Here is a 19175-nt window from a genome sequence, read left to right as displayed (position 1 = left end):
TGTAAGTGTGTGTGTGTGTGTGTGTGTGTGTGTGTGTGTGTGTGTGTGTGTGTCTATCTCGTCATCCATGTGTTCCTTGCCTTGTATCGTCATGCTGGGCAGGGTAATCACACACGCAACCGTTCAGGGCATAATTAACCGCTAACCTGTAGGCTAGCAACACACTGTTGATACAAAGGGACAATGCGCAATGTAAGAAGGGGTGGGATAAAAATGGTCTCTGACAAGATTATCTTGAAGCCTTGATCTCTTGAAGAGGCATCTGGGTATAAATCGGGGATCTGACACACACACACACCGCCATAATCACATTCTTGACAGAGGCAGCCCCGAGCCATATGTGTGCAAGTCTTAAAGCAATACTGAGGCAACCTTGAGTTAGATACTCGCCTATGGAGAGGAAAGGCTCTGGAGCTCAGCCTTCCCGGCCCTCTTTTGGTGTCCTCGTTGCAGCACCATCACTCCCATTCAAAATTACTACCTCTGGAAGCACTCCTGTACCAAAGTGCTTCTGGAGACACGCGTTCTGTACTGCGTTGGTCAAATACTTTCAAACAGGGGTGACAGCAGTAGAACGAGTATCCTGAAAGACCTGAAAGGCTTAATAAGATTGAGAGCCCTCCCCCTCCATAGACGAGTAACTATCACTTCGGTGTTACTTTAAGTGTAAATGGTTATACAAGTACAGCACTGCAAACGCTCTTCAAGTCTATATACACAAAGGTGTGTTGTGCTGTGATTTTACAGATTTATGCTTAATTCATGAGTCAAAATTTTAAGAAATACATTAAGATAGATACATGAAATAAGTATATAATCTGTCATTTCTATCACTTAGTAATTTTTTTTTTTTTACAAAATGACATTTGGTTCTAGCCTCTTGTATGCATAAACAGTAATGCACATCTGCAGAGGTACAAAGAAATTCTCTACAAATGCTGAATTAAAATAAATACCAAAACATTTACCTTAATCTGCACAAGGAAGTCCCTCAGGTGCTCTTTAAAAGCAGGAATATCCTGATTTAAACTGAAGAGGCCTGTCACAAATAGTTTCACTTGGGCGCTAAGGGGGAAAAAAAAGGAGAATTTATTATGAAAATATGTAACTGAAGAAGGGAGAAGCATCAAGATAGCCTACCTGCTTGTGAACATTTATTGCAATAGAGACCTCATAAAATGCTTTTAGTCAACAAGATCATTTTGCTTATCCTCTATAACAAAAACATTCCGTTTTGATGAAGTCTAAGCCCACCATACCAGATGGGCTTTAGATCAGGTAATTGACTAACACCCGACACCACTTCATATTCATGACGTCTGAAGGAATAGCGATCTGACCACCACCCACCACTAGCGTAACACTGCTTAAAGGGAACCTAAACTGAGAGGGATATGAATGTCTCTTTTTAAACAATACCAGTTGCCTGGCAGTCCTGCTGCTCTCTATGGCTTCAGAAGTGGCAGAATCGCACACCTGAAACAAGCATACAGCTAATCCAGGCAACCTCACAAGTTTCCCTCAGGCAGCAAGAAGGTCCCTGGTTACAGCTGATACATATTCGAAAACAAATCTGCACTGGTTCCACTTCCCCATTCATGAAAGCAGACATATTGTTAACAGCCTGTGCTTTCAAATGAGCAAACCCATAAGTGTATGGGCATCTTTACTTAGAAAAACACAATTCTAATTTACACCTATTACGTTGCAACCAGGACAGTGGAGTCGGTGCAAAAATCTTCCAACTCCGACTGAGTTTATGAAACCACCGACTCCAGTTCCGACTCCGGGTACCCAAAATGGCTCCGACTCCTCGGTCTATTACTTACCAGGGCTGTGGATTTTGTATAAAAATCATCTGACTCCTGACTCAGATTCCTCAGTTTATAAAATCACCGACTCCAATTACCCAAAATTCCTCCGATTCCTCGACTGACTCCAACTCCACAGCCCTGGTCACAACAGTCCAGAAAATCTCGCCCCAAATCTTCTGTCACTGAAGTGGTGTTCTCTGCATTTACATTATGAGTTAAAGCTTAATCCCCAACTATCTAAATAGATTTTGGGTTGTGTAATAATGGCAGTATTTGTATAATAGCGCCTTTCTCCTGTCGGACTCAAAGCGCTTGCGAGGCAGCCACTAGAGCGCACTCAGTAGGCAGTAGCCGTGTTAAGGAGACTTGCCCAAGAAACTCCTTACTGAAATAGGTGCTGTGTAGGGGTTAACACAAGCCCCTTAACCCTTCAGAAGCAATCTTTGCCAGAAACACTCTGGACCCAGTTTGTCCCATTTCTCTACCAGTTTTCCCGTCTTAGCACAGTCCCAAAAAACCAAATACACTTCTCGTGCTGTGTACACTTGGACATGAGGTCATGCACTATCCATCAAATCTGTCGTCCACATAGTTTTGAGACCAACTCAGCCACTGCAATTAAACAGCATAACCTTTCATAAAAGTAGGCAAGTTACAGAGGTTTATTTACTTACTCTTGTAAATGAGGAAACGCAGACTTTAAGAGATTAGCAACATATTCTTGAATAAATATTTGATTATTGGGTGGAACTGCAGGGTTCAGTGGTGCACTTATCTTTCCTTCTTCAACTAAATTAAACATGTATGCCAAAATTGAAGCATGCATCGTTAATCCTGCAGAAACAAAAAGAATGAAATGGAATGTGCATATCTCAACATATGGTCAATGTGCTTTACAAACATATTGAATTAAATTTGTCTTCCCTTCCAATCACCAGTCCTGTTTTTCAGAGAATTAAAATTCTGCTAGCTGAACAGTTAGGGCCATTTTCCAGCAGTGCAAATTTGCAATTTCTACCCATGTAAATTTGGGCAGGGGAAAGCAGCCTATTGAAATCAATAGGCTGCTGTCAAATTCACATGGATGGGGAAACAAAAAAAAAAGAAACTTGTTTTCCCCACACATGACAGCTGTTCCAGCACTGCATCTCGCATGCTGAATGCCAGCACACAGGGGAAGCAGGCCCAGTTTCCTGGATCCATGGAGAACCTTGGATATGGCAAGGGAGAGCAACGACCAGTGAGTGCGGGCGCTAGGACCTTGCGGAACACCGCACGGATATGCGGAAGTGACATCACTTCCGCATATGCAGTGCGGTGTCCACGGTGGTACCATGCGCAGGCGCTCGCTGGTCTAGTGATGCTCTCACGAGTAATAAGGAGTGCTTAAGCACTCACATTCGTGATTTAAATGAGCTTTAAAGTGGATCAGAGATGAACTTTTACACATTGCATAATTGGGTTCCTTTCCTATTGTTTATAGGGCATTCCTCAAGCCAAATACTTTTTTGCTTTTGTTTTAATACTGTAATCCCCTATAAACTAAACAAGCCACGCCCACAGGTTTTCAGAAAGCCAAGGCACTTTCAGACAGTAGCAAGGGCTCATGGGTACTCAGTCTGGGCAGGAGGAGGAGGATGTAGTACTAGCCAGAGATTTCAGAGGCGGAGGGGAGGAAGGAGGAGGAGGGGGGGGGGGGGGCAATTAGGTTTTTTTTGTTTAAGATGCAGATAAGCCTGCCTCTGTAATGTTTACAAACAACATGGCTGCTGTCATATCACAGGAAGAAAGAACCATATTCTATTAAAGCTGTTTGCAGCTAGATTTGATGTGTAAACTATCTAAACTTTAGATAAGATGTATAGACAAGTGACTTGTTATAGTTAGTTTTTCATCTCGGATCCGCTTTAATTAGCTCAGGTGTGCGGCACGGAGTGAAGGGGTTATTTACCCATAAGTGCGCGTTCTCCCTGCGCTCCAACTAGCTTGCACACGTCCTATTGGACGCATTGCAAGTCTCACCATGGCGTACTTCCTCCTTCCAGCTTGGAGGAAGGAAGCGCAAGCAGTGAGGCACCACACCTGTCTACCTAACCTGGAACGGCAAATGTCACCCAAAACTAAGGGGCAGCCATCACTACCTAAACTGGGGGGAACCTGTCACCACCTAAATTAGGGGGGTCCCTGTGTCTACCTAAAACTGGGGGCACCTATCACCTAAGCTGGAAGGGGAGGGGTCCCTGTCACTACCAAAACTGGGGTTCACCTGTGTCAAAGGCACTCACAATCCCTACCATAGTGCTAGTCTAATGTCCCACCATTGCCAAGTTCATGCAAATTTGGCTCCCCCGTGACCACACCCACATCTTGGTCCATGGCAACACCTATTTTCAGTACGCTGCAACCTCCCCCTCCCACCCCCCATTTTCCAGCGTGGTGCGTACGGCTTGCCCCCCCCCCCCCCCTGGCAGAAGCCCACGTAAATGAATGCAATGGTCATAGGTATACAAACTTCTCTTCAGTGATTTTTTTTTTTAACCACTTGATGACCCAGCCTTTAACCCCCCCTTAAGGACCAGCGCTATTTTTGGTGATCTGTGCTGGGTGGGCTCTGCAGCCCCCAGCACAGATCAGCTGGCACGCAGAGCGATCATATCGCCCCCCTATGGGGATGATGTGCCGGGGGGGTCTGATCGCTCCTCCTGGCTGGCATGTTGGGGGGGGGGGGGGGGGGGGGGGAGCACCTCAAAGCCCCCCCTCTGCAGCGAAATTCACCCCCTCCCTCTCACCCCTGGCGATCCGGGCTGCACAGGACGCTATCCGTCCTGTGCAGCCAGTGACAGGCTGTCCACTGTCACATGGCGGCGATCCCCAGCCGCTGATTGGCCAGGGATCGCTGATCTGCCTTACGGCGCTGCTGCGCAGCAGCGCCGTACAATGTAAACAAAGGAGACCTATGTCTCCTACGTTTACATTTAGTCTGCGAGCCGCAATCAGCGGCTCGCAGGCTATTCACGGAGACCCGCTCCGTGATCTAACAGGAAACGGCCGCTCGCGCGAGCGGCCTTACCTGATTAATTAGGTAGGCACCTGGCGACGCAGATCTGCGTCGCTGGTCCTCCAGCTACCACTTTGCCGCCGCACGGTATGAGTGTGCGGTCGGCAAGTGGTTAAAGAAACTTAGGATTTAAAGGGACTCCGAGCAGTGCAGTAACTATGGAAAGATGCATACAATTTTGAAGCTCTCTTTCTCCTCTTTCCAATGATATATAAACCCCACCCTACGCCTTTTAGTTTTCGTTTTTTTCACGATCGAAATCGCGGCCACCATCTTTGATTACTTATTCAGCATTGTATGATGCAGGACGACACTTTCCCCAGTGTCGGCAGCTCCATTCAGTGCAATGCAATGAAATACAAGGAACCCAGAGGGTTATAATTACAAACATCATGCTGGTAGGTGTGAGGATATAATTAGTTGTGAGTATGCTTAAAGGCATACCCACAGGCACTGCTCAGAGTCCCTTTAAATTAAAGCGGATCCGAGGTGGAACTTTTACTCATTGCATAATTGTGTTCCTTTCCTATTGTTTAAAGGGCATTCTTCAAGCCAAAAATTTTTTTGTTTTTGTTTTAATACTTCAATTCCCTATAAACTAAACAAACCTCGACCCACAGCTTTTCAGAGAGCCTTGGCATTTTCTGACAGTAGCAACAGCTCATGGGAGCTCAGTCTGGGCAGAAGGAGGGGGAAGTATTACTAGCCAGAGATTTCAGAGGCAGAGGGGAGGCGGGAGGAGGGATTAGGTTTTTTTCACAGGCTGAGTGCTGAAGATACAGATAAGCTTGCCTGCATGTAATCTTTACAAACAACATGGCTGCTGTCATTGTATCACAGGAATAATCATTCTATTGAAGCTGTTTGCAGCTAGATTTGCTGTGTAAACTTTCTAAACTTTAGATAAAATATATAGACAAGTTACTTGTTATAGTTAGTTTTTCATCTCCGATCCGCTTTAAAACAAAATGTTTCTAAAACGTAATTTGCCCTGTTACTTTTAGAGGCTAAAATATTTAGCAAGTTTTTCCTATTATGATATTATGTATCAGGAGTTCTGACCAGACCTTAAAGGACAACGGAAGTGAGAGGGACATGGATGCTGCCATCTTAATTTCCTATTAAACAATGCAGATTGCCTGGCAGTTTTGCTGATCCTCTGCCTCTATTACGTTTAGCCATAGACCCGAAGGGGGGAAAAAAAAACAAGAAAAAAAAAAGGGAGCATGCAGATCAGATGTTTGACTAAAATTTGACTGCATTTGTTGCACACGTTACTGGTGAGCTTCCATATTCACCCGACTTCAGTTGTACTTATAAATGAGGAATACAATAACAGGGACACTGGATAAAAACGCTCTATACTGCCACATTTTTATAGACTTAAGGCTAACTAAGATTGCTGATCATACAGGTGACAAACATACAAGTGTACTATAGCACTTACCAGCTGTGTGTGACGTATCCGTCACTACAGAGAAGATGTGCTGGAGAATGTCACAGAAGTACGTTTGATAAAAACTTTGTGCTGCGGCCTCTTCTTGAGCAACATTTTGTAATAACGTGTAAAGGATTTGTAATCCTGCAACAGACATAGGTACATTGAGAGAAGGTAAAGGATCACTACTAATGCCAACACAGCTCAACTAAACAAAACCATTTAACATGTAGGTTTAACTCAAGCAAAAAAAGAAAATACAACAGAAAACCAGGATTCATTTTTCCTAATTCCCGTAAAGTGAAATACAGCTAGTTGATAGCAAACAAGCCTGTGTGCAAATGGCAACCAGTTTTGAGTGTACATACCCGTGTCCGCTACGTTCCGCATGGTGTGCTTGAAAGCCCAGATGATTGAGTCCAAAACCAGCTTAAATTGCGCTGGAGGTATGGCCAGGAAAGCAGGGAAGCAGTGGGAATTTACAGCTTGTAAAAGCAAGAAGAAATTTGTCCTGTGGTCTGGATACTCTTCAAAATCCTACAGAAAACAAAAAAAAAAATGAGTCAATTCTCTCCAGATAAAAAAAATAAATAAACTCAGAACTGTGTGTAATATATCTATATCTATATATATATATATATTAATAATAATAATAGGCAAACACGGGGGAGGGGGTTTGGGGGGTCATTACAGCTGCCTTTGGATGTAGCAGCAGCATGTGTACAAAGCATGGAGCAGCTCTGGGGAACTTAGAGTCAAGTATGAGCACAGCCCTGTGCCCTGCTATATAAAGGTTTCACTTTACCCTTCATTACCAATGTCATCTGTCCTCATTACCTGTATCCAAACTGTTCCTGATCGATCCCATTGTGTTTTTCGGATGGTAAATTGCATTAGGTGTATCCAGCATGATGTCCTACCATATTATTATACTGTATTGTGTGTGGCTGAGGGTAACCTTTCAGGAACCAGGGTTTGCCCCAAAGAGTCTTGTTGGCGTGATGTGTCACTTTAACGCCACATGTTCCAGGGCTCATCACTTAGGGCCCTTTTCCACCTGCAATCGCTAGCGTTCACGCTGAACGCTAGCGATTGCTGAATCGCAAAACCGGCGATTCCCCCGACGTTTGCGGCCGCGATTTTGCTATGCTATGCACTGCATAGCAAAATCGCGGCAATTATCGCTCCGCCGCGCGTTCGCGTTCCCCGCAAAAACGAATCGCGGTAGTGGAAATGACCTACCGCGATTCCCATGTTAAAAAGCAAACCGTAGCGATTGTAAAATCGCTAGCGGTTTGCGTTTTTGCGATTCAGCATCGCAAACGCCGCTAGTGGAAAAGGGCCCTAAGAGTGGATTAAATTATCTGATTGGCCCAAATTAGCATTGTATTGGATACAATGGGATTTGTATCCAATGCAAAGTTGCCATTTGCTTCCTGGCTGCGGCTGAGCGAAGTGCTTTGATCTGTGTGAGTTGCGGATCTATTTTTCTGCCAACCAGTTACCGATTTTTGCCTAGACTGACTATTTTTGCTGCCGTCTGCAAGCACTGATTTTTGCTCAGACTTTGCCTAGATTTTGACCACTCTTTGCCTGCTGCCTGCACCGACCTCTGCCTGTATTTGACAACTCTCTGCCTGCAGTTTGCAACAACCTCTGCCTGCCATTTGCTATGGCGTCAGCCTCCAGAAGGTGTCTCACTGCGGAAGTGCTGGTTAAGTTGAAGTACAGCGATCTGCAGTCACTGCGGACTCAAGTGACACCTGGAGATCTGTCATCTGACCAATGTAGCAAAAGTGACTCCATTACCACCGAGGTCAGTGATGTCCACAATTGGTGCCCCATAGACCTTTCTCAGGCTCCGTCACCGCCCCCACGTCTTCGTTTTACTGGGAAGCCCAGCCTGAAGATGGAGTGCGAGCACAACCCCCTGGCCTACCTGCAGCTCTTCATGGATCCGGTTATTGAAAAGATAGTGGAGGAGACTAACCTCTATGCCACCCAACAACTGGCTGCTCCACAAGGGCGCTTTTCAAGGAGCAGGACATGGGAGCCGGTCACCAAACAGGACATTTGGTTGGTTTTGGTAATTCTGCAGGGAGTGGTGGGAAAGCCCCCGCAGAAATGGTATTGGACCACCAATAAGATCATCGCAACCCCTTACTTCGGAACGGTAATGTCCGAATACTAGTTTAGCCTTATGAAGTTCTTGCACTTTGTCGACAACACCACCTTTGAGGAGTCCACCCACCCTGCATCAAAGAAAAACGTAAAAAAAAAAAAAAAAAATCTGAGAAATCTATCAGATGGTTGTTGACAACTGCCAGACCACTTATGTTCCACAGAGGGACAGAAGCGTGGACGAGTGTCTGATGGCCTATAAGGGGTGTCTAAGTTGGACCCAATATATAGCATCCAAACGGGCCCGCTTTGGCATCAAGTCATACATGCAATGTGAGTCAGCAACCGGATCCATTTGGAACACTATATTGTATACCGGGAAAGCAACCATGTTTAACCCCAGGTTCAGCGACTACGGAGTGGCAGCATCCTCTGTACTGTCCCTTGTTGAGCCTTTACAGGACAAAGGCTATTGTGTCACCACGGACAATTTGTACAGCTTCCCTGAACTGTTTGAGTTCCTGATCAGGCATAAGACTGATGCCATGGCACCATTCGTCCTAACAGGCGGAAGATGCCATTAGTGTTGCCGCAATTTACCGGTATTACGGTATATCACGGTTTTACAATGCATGATAACCGTAGCGTGCACTTTTAGGAAATACCGGTTTAGGCTGCATTTCCGCATCCACCGCTCCGGCATTGTCCTGCTCTCCGTCTCCCTCGGCAAGCTCCCAAAGCTAGTTCACGATTGCGGGAGGCTTGCCGACATGTGTGCAGACTCTGGGTGGTGAAGCGCATCCTGTGATGACGCGGCTGGAGCGCACACAGAGATCTTTTTCCCCCCGGCAATGTGTATCTGCTTGTGTTTTTTTTTTTTTTTTAATTGTGGACTGTACCACAAGAGCAGAGGTGGAGACACCAGGCGATTAAAAAATAACTACACTAAATGAGAAAAGGCTACAGCCCGTTCTCCCTCCTGCTCGATGCACGCAGTCTCCTTCCTCCCCCGACTGCAGAGTTGAGCTTAACACTGATAAAGATCAGTGTTCAAAGGAATGGCCAAGCGCTCCTCCCCCATGAAAATGAACACTGCCGCCCGCCCCGGAGAAGGAGAGAGAGAAAGACAAACTGACTGCACGTGTAGGAGTTGAAGCTATGACGGCAGATAAGCAGCGCTGCTGTGGGAGAGGTGCAGTGTTTGAATGCAGCCAGTGTGTAATTTATGGCATGTGTGTGATGTGTCTGCCTGATATATGTGTGTGCCTGATGTATACGTGTGTGTGATGTCTGAGTGATGTCTGCCTGATGCGTGTGTGTGCGTGCGTGTGTGTGTTGTCTGCCTGATGTCTGTGTGATGTGTCATGATGAGTCCTCATGCCCACTGCTCCCCCTTGTTCTCCTCTGTCCCCCTACTTTGTAAAGAAATCCTCTGCTGCGGCTCAGCCCAGGACTGCACTTAATACATGTCCGCTCCCCCCATTTGCATTATATTTTTCAGCTCTGGTATCCTTTAAAGGAAACCAGAGATGCAGCATAGTGAGTTTTTTTTATACATACCTGGGGCTTCCTCCAGCCCCATCATGCGCACAGATCCCTCCCTCGCCGCCATCCTCAGCCTTTTCTATCGCTGGTACTGAGTCCCGTAACGTCAGCCAGTCGCGGCCAGAAATAGTACTACGCCTGCATATATTATTCTCCGCTGTAGAGAACGCACTGCGCATGCTCAGACTGGCCGCGACTGGCTGAAGTTACTGGACTCAGTACCAGCGATAGAAAAGGCTGAGGATGGCGGTGTGGCAGGGATCTGTGCTCATGATGGGGCTGGAGGAAGCCCCAGGTATGTATATAAAAAAAAAAAAAAAAAAATTTCACTATGCTGCATCTCTGGTTTCCTTTAAAGGATACCAGAGCTGAAAAATATAATTCAAATGGGGGGAGCGGACATGTATTAAGTGTTTAACAAAGAGTTTGTTCAACTTTGACCTGTTCTCATTTTATAAGGGTAATTGTAATGAGAATAATTGCGTAATACCGTATACCGTAATACCGTCATACCGTGGTATTTTTTTTGACGGTTATCATACCGTGGATTTTCATACCGTTGCAACCCTAGATGCCATCAGCATTTGCCAAGCAGAAGCTGAAAACTGGGGACATAGTTTTGCTTGGCAAAAGGGGAAAATGTTAGCTCTCCGTTGGCGTGACCAAAAAAAAAAAAAAAAAAAAAAAAAAAAAAAGTGTCTCCCCTCAGCACAGTCCACAACATCTTGACTGTCACCACCAGAACAAGAGGAGGAAAAGGACCTTGAAAAACCTCAGGTCGTGGTTGACTACAACAGCTCCATGGGTGGTGTGTACAGAGCCAAACAGGCGGTGACTTTTTATCCTGCCGTAAAAAAAGCAACAACAAAAGATTATAATATAAAGATTTCCCGCCATCTCCTGGCACAAAGCATATGGAACGCCTACATTCTCCACAAGCAGCGAAGTGACAGGCCAGAACGCATGCTGACTTAATCTGGAAGATGTGTGAATGCATCTGCCTGAAATACCAGACTGCAGCAGATGCCAGAGTTGGGCGTTGTGCCTCCTATGTAGTGAACCTAGAGCACCACACTGGCCGTCACTTCATGGAATACATTCAACTCCCCCCCAAAAAAATGCCCCAACCAGGACATGTGCTGTATGCTGCAGCAAGACAGACAAGAGGGGGGGGGGAAATCACGATGCTACTGCCCCGATTGTGATGTTGCCCAGTGTACCGTTCCCAGTTTAAAGTTACACCTCACCCGGCAGGAGTATTCGGTATATACTGTACTGTATGTACATACTGTCTAAATGTTATCAATTTAACAATTTTGTGTTCCTGTCTGATTTATATGCAGGATGTCTACCAGACCTTTATTCTGATATGTTCTGATGAATTAAGACTTCAAAACTGGAGGCATAAAATTCTTGGGGGGGGGGGGGGAAATTACTGCTTTAGACTCATAATTCCAGACAGAAATGCACCGCCAGGGAGGTTAAAGGACTTCCCAAGTGAGTAACTAAATTTAGCCTTACTTACCTGGAACTTCTTCCACTCCCTAGAAGTCTCTGTCCCTCGCCGCAGCTCCGGTCAACTCCCAGGTCCTGCTGGCTGACTGAGGGCGTCTTCTGCGCATGCAGTTGTACTGCACTTGCCCAGTATGCTACCGGTGACGTGGGCCCAAGCGCAGAAGACACCGACCGATCGGGGTCAGCAATATTTACAAAGCTGCCAAAGACCCAGGAGAAGACCGGAAGTGCGGCGGGGGACACAAATTACTTATAGGAGCTGGAAGAAGCCCCAGGTTAGGTAAAGCTAAATTTAGTTAATCACCTTGGAAGTCCATTAAGAAACCTCTGTGTCACGCCATCACTATGGGATTGTAACATCTTTAGCGTTTGCCTAGTGTTGCTCTCTAAAGCACATTTTCACCTGCAGTCTACAATGGGGGTAGTGAACGAACCAGGAACCTTCACAATATGCTAGATTTTAAAGAAATTTTACAGCACTAAATTACTATCAATGTTCAAATGTAAAAAACGAAAACACAAGGAACAATGGAAACATCACGCATGCCTCCTTTGCCCTACAGTAGGAAATTGTAAACCTACCTTGTTTATCATATTCAATGTGCATTCAAACACTGCGTCAAATATCTGAGGTATTTCTGCTGTTATGTGGCCTCCTAGCTTGTTCACTATAGTGGCCATTGTGCTGAGTACTTCAGGCTCTCTAGCAGCTGGGACATTCCTCTGGTAATCAATAAGGACGGCATCCAGCAACGGCGGGACAAAGTTCTCTGCAACCTGGGGACAAGACAATGTGTAAATCTGGAGTGCACAACACTTAAAAGGTTACCTTCCAAAAAAAACCTGAGGGTAAATCTTACCATTTGTGGGTCGTTTGATCGACTAACCCATCCTGAAATGAGTTTTAAGGTTTCCTTTTTAACTGTTCTCATACTTCGTATTAAAGGCTGCTTTGTGACCATCTCGCCTACACAAATGAAAGAGTACAGCTTTCAGGATCTAAGTCTATTCAGATGAAAAAAATCTGAGCGAGGGTCTGTTAGGTGGGGGAAACTGACCACTTACCATTTGCTTGAATAGCTGCAGAAATATTTTCACTTAGGCACTTGTAGACATTTAACATATCCAAATAAATTCTTCCCAGTTGAATAACAAAGGGGTGTCCAACAGCTTTACATGCTCTTACATTTGTTTTTAATATGCTGCCTAGTTGTTTGACTGTTTCTGGGTCTTTCAATATGTCAACATTCTGCAATGAGATAACGAGAGATTATTATTTGCATATATGACATGACCATGTAGCTGTAAAGTAATCCAAAACTTGGCCTGCCCAACACCAACTTAAAATACATACTTTGACATTATCAGTCTGAAGCTAACATTTAGGGCCCATTCACACAGTATTGCAAAACGCTAGCTATTATAGCGCTAGTGTTCTGCGGTGGAGATTTTCATGGTAAAAACGCATATTTTTTTGCTGTACATTTTCACAGTTTTCACGATCACTATTCGCTTTTTTTGAACATTCACTCAAAAATCTCAAAAAAGCAATGCATGCACTGGGTTTGCTGTGAATCGCCAGTGATCTCTGTAGTGAGATCACTGCCATATACTTTTTAGCGATCGCCAGCGATTAGTGGTAAACACCCGCCAATCGCCTCAATGTGAATGGGCCCTTATGATTATTTCAGCTGACTGTCTAGGTAGTAAAGTGTCCCCAGTTTCAGCAATCCACTGAGGTGGAAAAACAACTTTGGCAAATGACCATTACATTTCTGTGTTGCAGCAGGATACTTTACAAGTATGTACAGCGCTCAAAAATAAAGGACCACCAAAAACTGATCAGGTCACGACACATTGATTGTACACAGCAATAATACCAATTTTAATTATTTTTACAACAGGGCTTTTATTTTAGCTCCATAAATTGACAGAAAACACAGCTGTGCCAGTACTTTTGACAAAAACTGTCATGACTGTCAAAGTTTGCTGTTGAAAATGAATAGAAAAAAAAAAAAATTCTGCTGGGTGCAACTAACTACTCTTACAGCAATGTAGGAGTTTCTGGACTGTATCCTGGAAACAGTGCTCCAAACAGTTCACAAGGCACTATTGCCATGGTTGAAAAGAATATCAATTTGAGCTATTTGTTTAGGAAACTGATCTGGGTGTAGAAAACAGATACAGGTTACTAGCATCCAACTTGCAAACCAATTGTGTAGCATCCATCATTTCATAATTAAAGTGGGATTCTCCCCGCATGATGTAGAGAGAGATAGATATTGATCTAGGACATTCAATAGCAATATTAAAACTTGATGTTATTAAATTTAGAGATCAGCTAGCTCCAAGTACTTCTTTACAACCAGCATACTTTGCACATAGAGATTATTATTTGAGAGATGCGCAGATACTACTTACTTTAGTGGCTTGCTGAATAATACTGTCCCATACTTGATTAGGAAGAAGCATATATTTCTCTATCAAATGCTCCTGAACAGGTTGGTCTGTTTGTGCTCCAATCATATACCCAACAGCTTCGTAGAACGTGTGAACCTAAATCAGAGCACAATAAGAACACAATTACAAACCTATTTTGGACAATAATGTAGCTGAGGAAACAAACGGCAAATTGTATACATTTTTTACTTTAACAGGGCAGCATGGTGGCATTGTAGACTGCAATGAACAACCTATTAAACAGCCACTAAGAAGAAAAAAAAAAAAGCAAAACAAAAAAACTGCAACACAAAAACAGTTCACAATTAAAACATCAGCTAATACATAAGATTGCCATTTAACATTGTTTTGGGAGCCCATAGCCAATTGTTCCAATGTAAGTGACACACACCACCTATGTATGCACCAGGGACAGTCTTCAAAAGGAAGGTGTTCCAGTCCCAGACAGGTACATAGCAAACACACCTGCTCAAATTCGGAGGACGGGGTGGGGAATGGAGTATAACTATATATTTTAATCATGTTACAATATAGTACACCACATAAGCTAAAAATCCATAACATGCCAAGAAAACTAAACTGGACTAGAAGGCATACAAGTTTTTCCTTTGGTACAGTATATGCTTTAGCTCAGGGGTCCCCATACTTTTTTTTTGGGGGGGAGGGGGGGGGGGGGTCACGGCAACATAATTCAGACTGCTGGGGGGGGGGGGGGGGTATTATACATGAAATGATGAAGAAAAACGTAACGTTGAGACTAGGTATTGTAGACCGCACCTATTAACATGGGCAGCCCTCATGTCTCCCATTTAACCAGAGCAGATGTTATGCCCCAACACAACATGTGCAGGTAGTATGCCCCCCAACACAACATGTGCAGGTAGTATGCCACCCAACAACATGTGCAGGTAGTATGCCACCCAACAACATGTGCAGGTAGTATGCCACCCAAAAACATGTGCAGGTAGTATGCCACCCAACACAACATGTGCAGGTAGTATGCCACCCAACACAACATGTGCAGGTAGTATGCCCTCCAACACAGCATGTGCAGGTGGTATGCCACCAATACAGTGCAGATCATGACCCTAACATTGCAAGTCATATGTGAGCCATAATGTCACCCAATGGCCTGCAAAAGCCTGCAGCACAACCCAGAAACCAGCAAATGACTGCTATCTGCCTTCCATGTGGATGGGTGGTGCCAGAACTGCTATTCTACATGCGGACCACCAATATATAAAGGTGTGTGTGTGTGTGTGTGTGTGTGTGTGTGTGTGTGTGTGTGTGTGTGTGTGTGTGTGTCTGCTTTAGCTAAATCACCAACAATATTCCTTACTTGTTGCGGCTGAAGATCACAGATTATGGTGTTGATATTATTAAGGATTTCGTCAATAAATGGCATCACTTCCCCAACTTGCACTTGAACAAAATGCCTGCGACATTTCTGAGCGATCTTAATAAATGTATCACATGCCATGTCCTGCACTCCATCATGAGTCTCTGAAATGAAGAGTTTCAAGTTAGCCTCACAGCGATACTCACAAATAATCTTGTAATACAGGTGTGTGGAGGGTGAGGAGACGAAACATACCATGCATAAATTCAAAGAGCTTGTTTACAACAGTCTTCAGGAACTTCCAATGAGCTCTTAGAAACCTAGGATACTGGCCCACAATGTACATAATGTTGGAGGCAATGATGGCCTTGTTGTCTTTGCCACGCTTTTGCTCACAGAGACCAAGAAGATCCTGAAATAGAAGCAGAGTAGAATTCTAATCCATCACGTTTATTTTAAAAAAATACAAAGATAAGTGACTTGTACAAGTTCGTTTATATATATATATATATATATATATATATATATATATATATATATATATATATATATATATATATATATATATATATATATATATATATATATATATATATATATATATATATATATATACACACATACACACACACATATATATATATATATATATATATATAAAAAAAATTAAAAAAAAAAAATTAAAAAAAAATTTAACAGCATTTTTTCTCTAAGTAGCACATAGCTCACCGTTGATGAAAAAGGAACTCACTATCTAATGTAAATCTGAAAGGATTTGAAAATCTGGGTAAAGACAGTAGGTTCTTGTGCGGTGAGGAGAAAACAAAAAACAAAAACTATACCAAAAAAACCCTATATAGACACCACACAAATCCTGGACTGCACAACAGCAAGGCCAGTGAGCAACAAATTCAACCATCCAGCTGCCCATATTCTACCCAAATCACTGGAAGCCTAAAACTTAGCAACTTTTAACCACTTCACTGCAAAGGGATTTTCCCCTTAAAGAGAACCCAAGGCGGTTTGTGGGAGGGGGGCAGATGGGACACAAAGGCATGTTCTCTGCCTCATGACATGCCTCTGTGTTCCCAACACGCTAGAGGCCCCACGAGATTAGCGACATTTGTCGCCATCTCGGTGGTAAACATGGGGGAGAGGGATTCCCTGCTCAAAACTCCCACTAGGGGCATTCCCGCAGGCTTTTCAGAGCTGCCATTGGGCATCCCCCTCTCCCTGGCACTTCCCCGCCTTCCTGCACACTGCGAGACACAATCTCTCCTTCCAGAGTCGTGACCCAGAGGTCACAAAAGTTAAAGTGGGCCAGTGCGGCCTACTGAAGCAGCGGCTACCTGATCCGCCCAGCCCTATCTGGATCAGGTAGCCTACTTTTTTCTTTTTAATTTTATAAGCCTACTTCAAGGCTCTCTTTAAACACCAGAGCAATTTTCACATTTCAGTGCTGCGTCCATTCATTTGCCGAAAAACTATCAAAGATCTCTTCTCACGCTGAAATCTATACATTTTTTTTTGCCGCAAGTTAGGCTCTCTTTGGGTGTTACTTTTTGCTAAGAATTTTATATGCATTTTTTTTTTCCACAATAAATTTTTATTGAATTTAAAGCAATAACAACAAACATTCAGGTATAAATTGCATCATGGTTCAATGTACACAACATGTATAAACAGAATGTAAAGGTATTTGAGAACACAAATCATGGATATAGGTCACGAGATCATAATCTACTGTTTTCTACTTCTATGAACCTATACCATACTCTATTTTTGTGGGTATACATATAACAAAGATTCTGATCAGTATAGATGTGAGACCTCAATCTATCAGTCAGAAAAGTGTCATCAGCTTGTTACCACCACATGGTATATAATGCATAAGGTAACATATTTAAAAAAAACAATATAGGGTGTAACAATACAGATGTGTGAAAGTAACAGCAGCTCTTTACTTTACCTGCTATTTTCTTGTGGTAAGGGGAGCTGTTGTGGAATGTTTGTTTCATCAGAGGGATAGGAGAAGGGAAGGAGAGTGTGGGGGAAAGCACCAGGTGGAGGCATTATATCCATTACGTAGAATAGGGAGGTACCACTAACAATCTGTGTTGGTAGGGAATACTTCATATCTCATTATACTAAGGGAGAACTAGTACCGGTATAAGAGGTGGAGACTCCAACAAAAGAATTTACTATTTCTTTCCAAATTAATAGATTGGACAGGAGGATATAGTAGGGGGTTGGGATTTAATCGCAGACTGTGTTACATAGTTAGGTTACATTGCGTGGTCTGAATTATGGAAGGCAGGGAAGGGATATGGTCAGAAGCCCAATCTCCTAAAATAGCTGGTCTTGTGGAGCATAACAAGTGTGCCACTGGCATTTGGAAATAGGAAAGGTTTTAAGGCCTAAGCAAGCGTGGAGAGGTATAGAATTTATAGAAGATCTTCCTTGAGGTCTCAGGGTGAGTGGCACATTTAGATATCTTTTTTAAGGTAGTTATGGGCTCTGATAAAGATATTAGTTGTTATTGGGGTCTGTATTTCTGAGGACCAGTAAATAGCATATTTATCCAATAAACTGACTCGTTTATGCATCATAGTTTGGTACAAGGCAGAGATGCCTCCTGTAAGCTGGATTTGACTAACATTGCCAGTAGTTGTCGAGGTATAAGGATTTCTGTTAGAGGCTATGATTTAAACCAGTGAGCTACTTGCTGGTATTGGAGGAAGGTGGATTCAAACCCTGGAAATCTCTGGGATAGAGTAAAAAAAAAAAGTTTATTATGTGAAGTAATTTGCGATAGTGTATGTATACCCAGAGAGTTCCATCCCTGAAATCTAAAATCTCGAATTACTGCTGAGAGTGCAGAGATCTTGATGGGAACCGATTTATACTCGGTGTTGGGTAATAAGTTAGCTAGCATGTCAGCCCAGGATTGTATAGTGACTTGCACAATTGGGGAGGTTGAGAATTGCAGATCTCGTTTGCAGCTACGTAAAAGAAGCAGATCTCGGAGAGGGATGTTGTGGTTTAGTTTCTTTTCCCATAAGGCCCATTTTTTGGGAATATTAGGGTTCCACCAAAATTTAGCCATGTCGAGGACACATGCTTGATGATATATTTAGAGGTCTGGGAGACCAAATCCTCCTAGATTTGATGGGACAGTAAGAGTACTTACGCAATGCGGTGTCTTTTCCTACCCCATAAGAAGGAGATCAGGATTTTTTTAGCTTCCTTAAAAAACCCTACAGGAAGTGGGATCGGGATTGTGCGAAAGAGGTACAATACTTTAGGTAAAGTTTGCATTTTGTAGGCCGCAATTTTCCCTGAGGGAGAAAGTTCGTTTGGAGATTCTATCCAGCTCTATGCGCAACATGTTCAGTAAAGGTGAAACATTATGTGAATACAGATCTTTAAATCTTCTAGGGATCTTTATGCCTAAGTAATCTAAGGGGTGCTTGGCCCAAGGGAAGGGAAAGGACCTTGATATCTTCACTCTCGTTTCAGAAGTTAAAGTCTAGTAGTAGGGATTTGGTTTCATTAATTTTGTAAAAAGATTTCTGAGAACTCTTTAAGGGCCCGTTCAGACTACAAAGTGCAGACCGCAACGCATGTGGACCGCAACGCGTACGAACGCACGCCATCCGCGTTCGTATGCGTTGCGTGGCTGATCCCATCACTGAAAAGTGAATGGGACAGCCGCGCGTTTTTGTAAAATCTGCGTGCAGCATGCGTTCCCGGACCGCACAGGTCCGGAACGCATGCTGTGTGAACATCAGACATTGCACTCTATGCAATGTCTGATGTCCTGCGTGTCGGCCCCCCCGCACGCGTTTCCAAAACGCATATGGAAACGCGTGCAGTGTGAACGGG

At 43.7% G+C, this 19175-nt stretch overlaps 1 protein-coding gene across 1 annotated transcript in view; it reads right to left on the bottom strand.

Moving 5' to 3' along the window:
• XPO1 (exportin 1) overlaps window positions 1-19175 on the bottom strand; it is a 101648-nt gene that overhangs the window by 3347 nt on the left and 79126 nt on the right. The window contains exons 15-24 of the mRNA XM_068232383.1: window positions 15546-15702; window positions 15291-15454; window positions 13913-14047; window positions 12557-12740; window positions 12352-12458; window positions 12074-12268; window positions 6679-6847; window positions 6320-6454; window positions 2489-2648; window positions 969-1065 (exon numbers count right to left, since the gene is read on the bottom strand). Coding sequence (XP_068088484.1) covers window positions 969-1065; window positions 2489-2648; window positions 6320-6454; window positions 6679-6847; window positions 12074-12268; window positions 12352-12458; window positions 12557-12740; window positions 13913-14047; window positions 15291-15454; window positions 15546-15702 — 1503 coding nt within the window. The remainder of the gene's footprint in view (window positions 1-968; window positions 1066-2488; window positions 2649-6319; window positions 6455-6678; window positions 6848-12073; window positions 12269-12351; window positions 12459-12556; window positions 12741-13912; window positions 14048-15290; window positions 15455-15545; window positions 15703-19175) is intronic.

This window comes from Hyperolius riggenbachi, chromosome 4 (genome assembly GCF_040937935.1).
Source record: "Hyperolius riggenbachi isolate aHypRig1 chromosome 4, aHypRig1.pri, whole genome shotgun sequence".
NCBI classification, from domain to species: Eukaryota; Metazoa; Chordata; class Amphibia; order Anura; family Hyperoliidae; genus Hyperolius; species Hyperolius riggenbachi.
The sequence above is the reverse complement of the archived record's forward strand: the minus strand, read 5'-3'. Positions and strand labels throughout refer to the sequence as shown.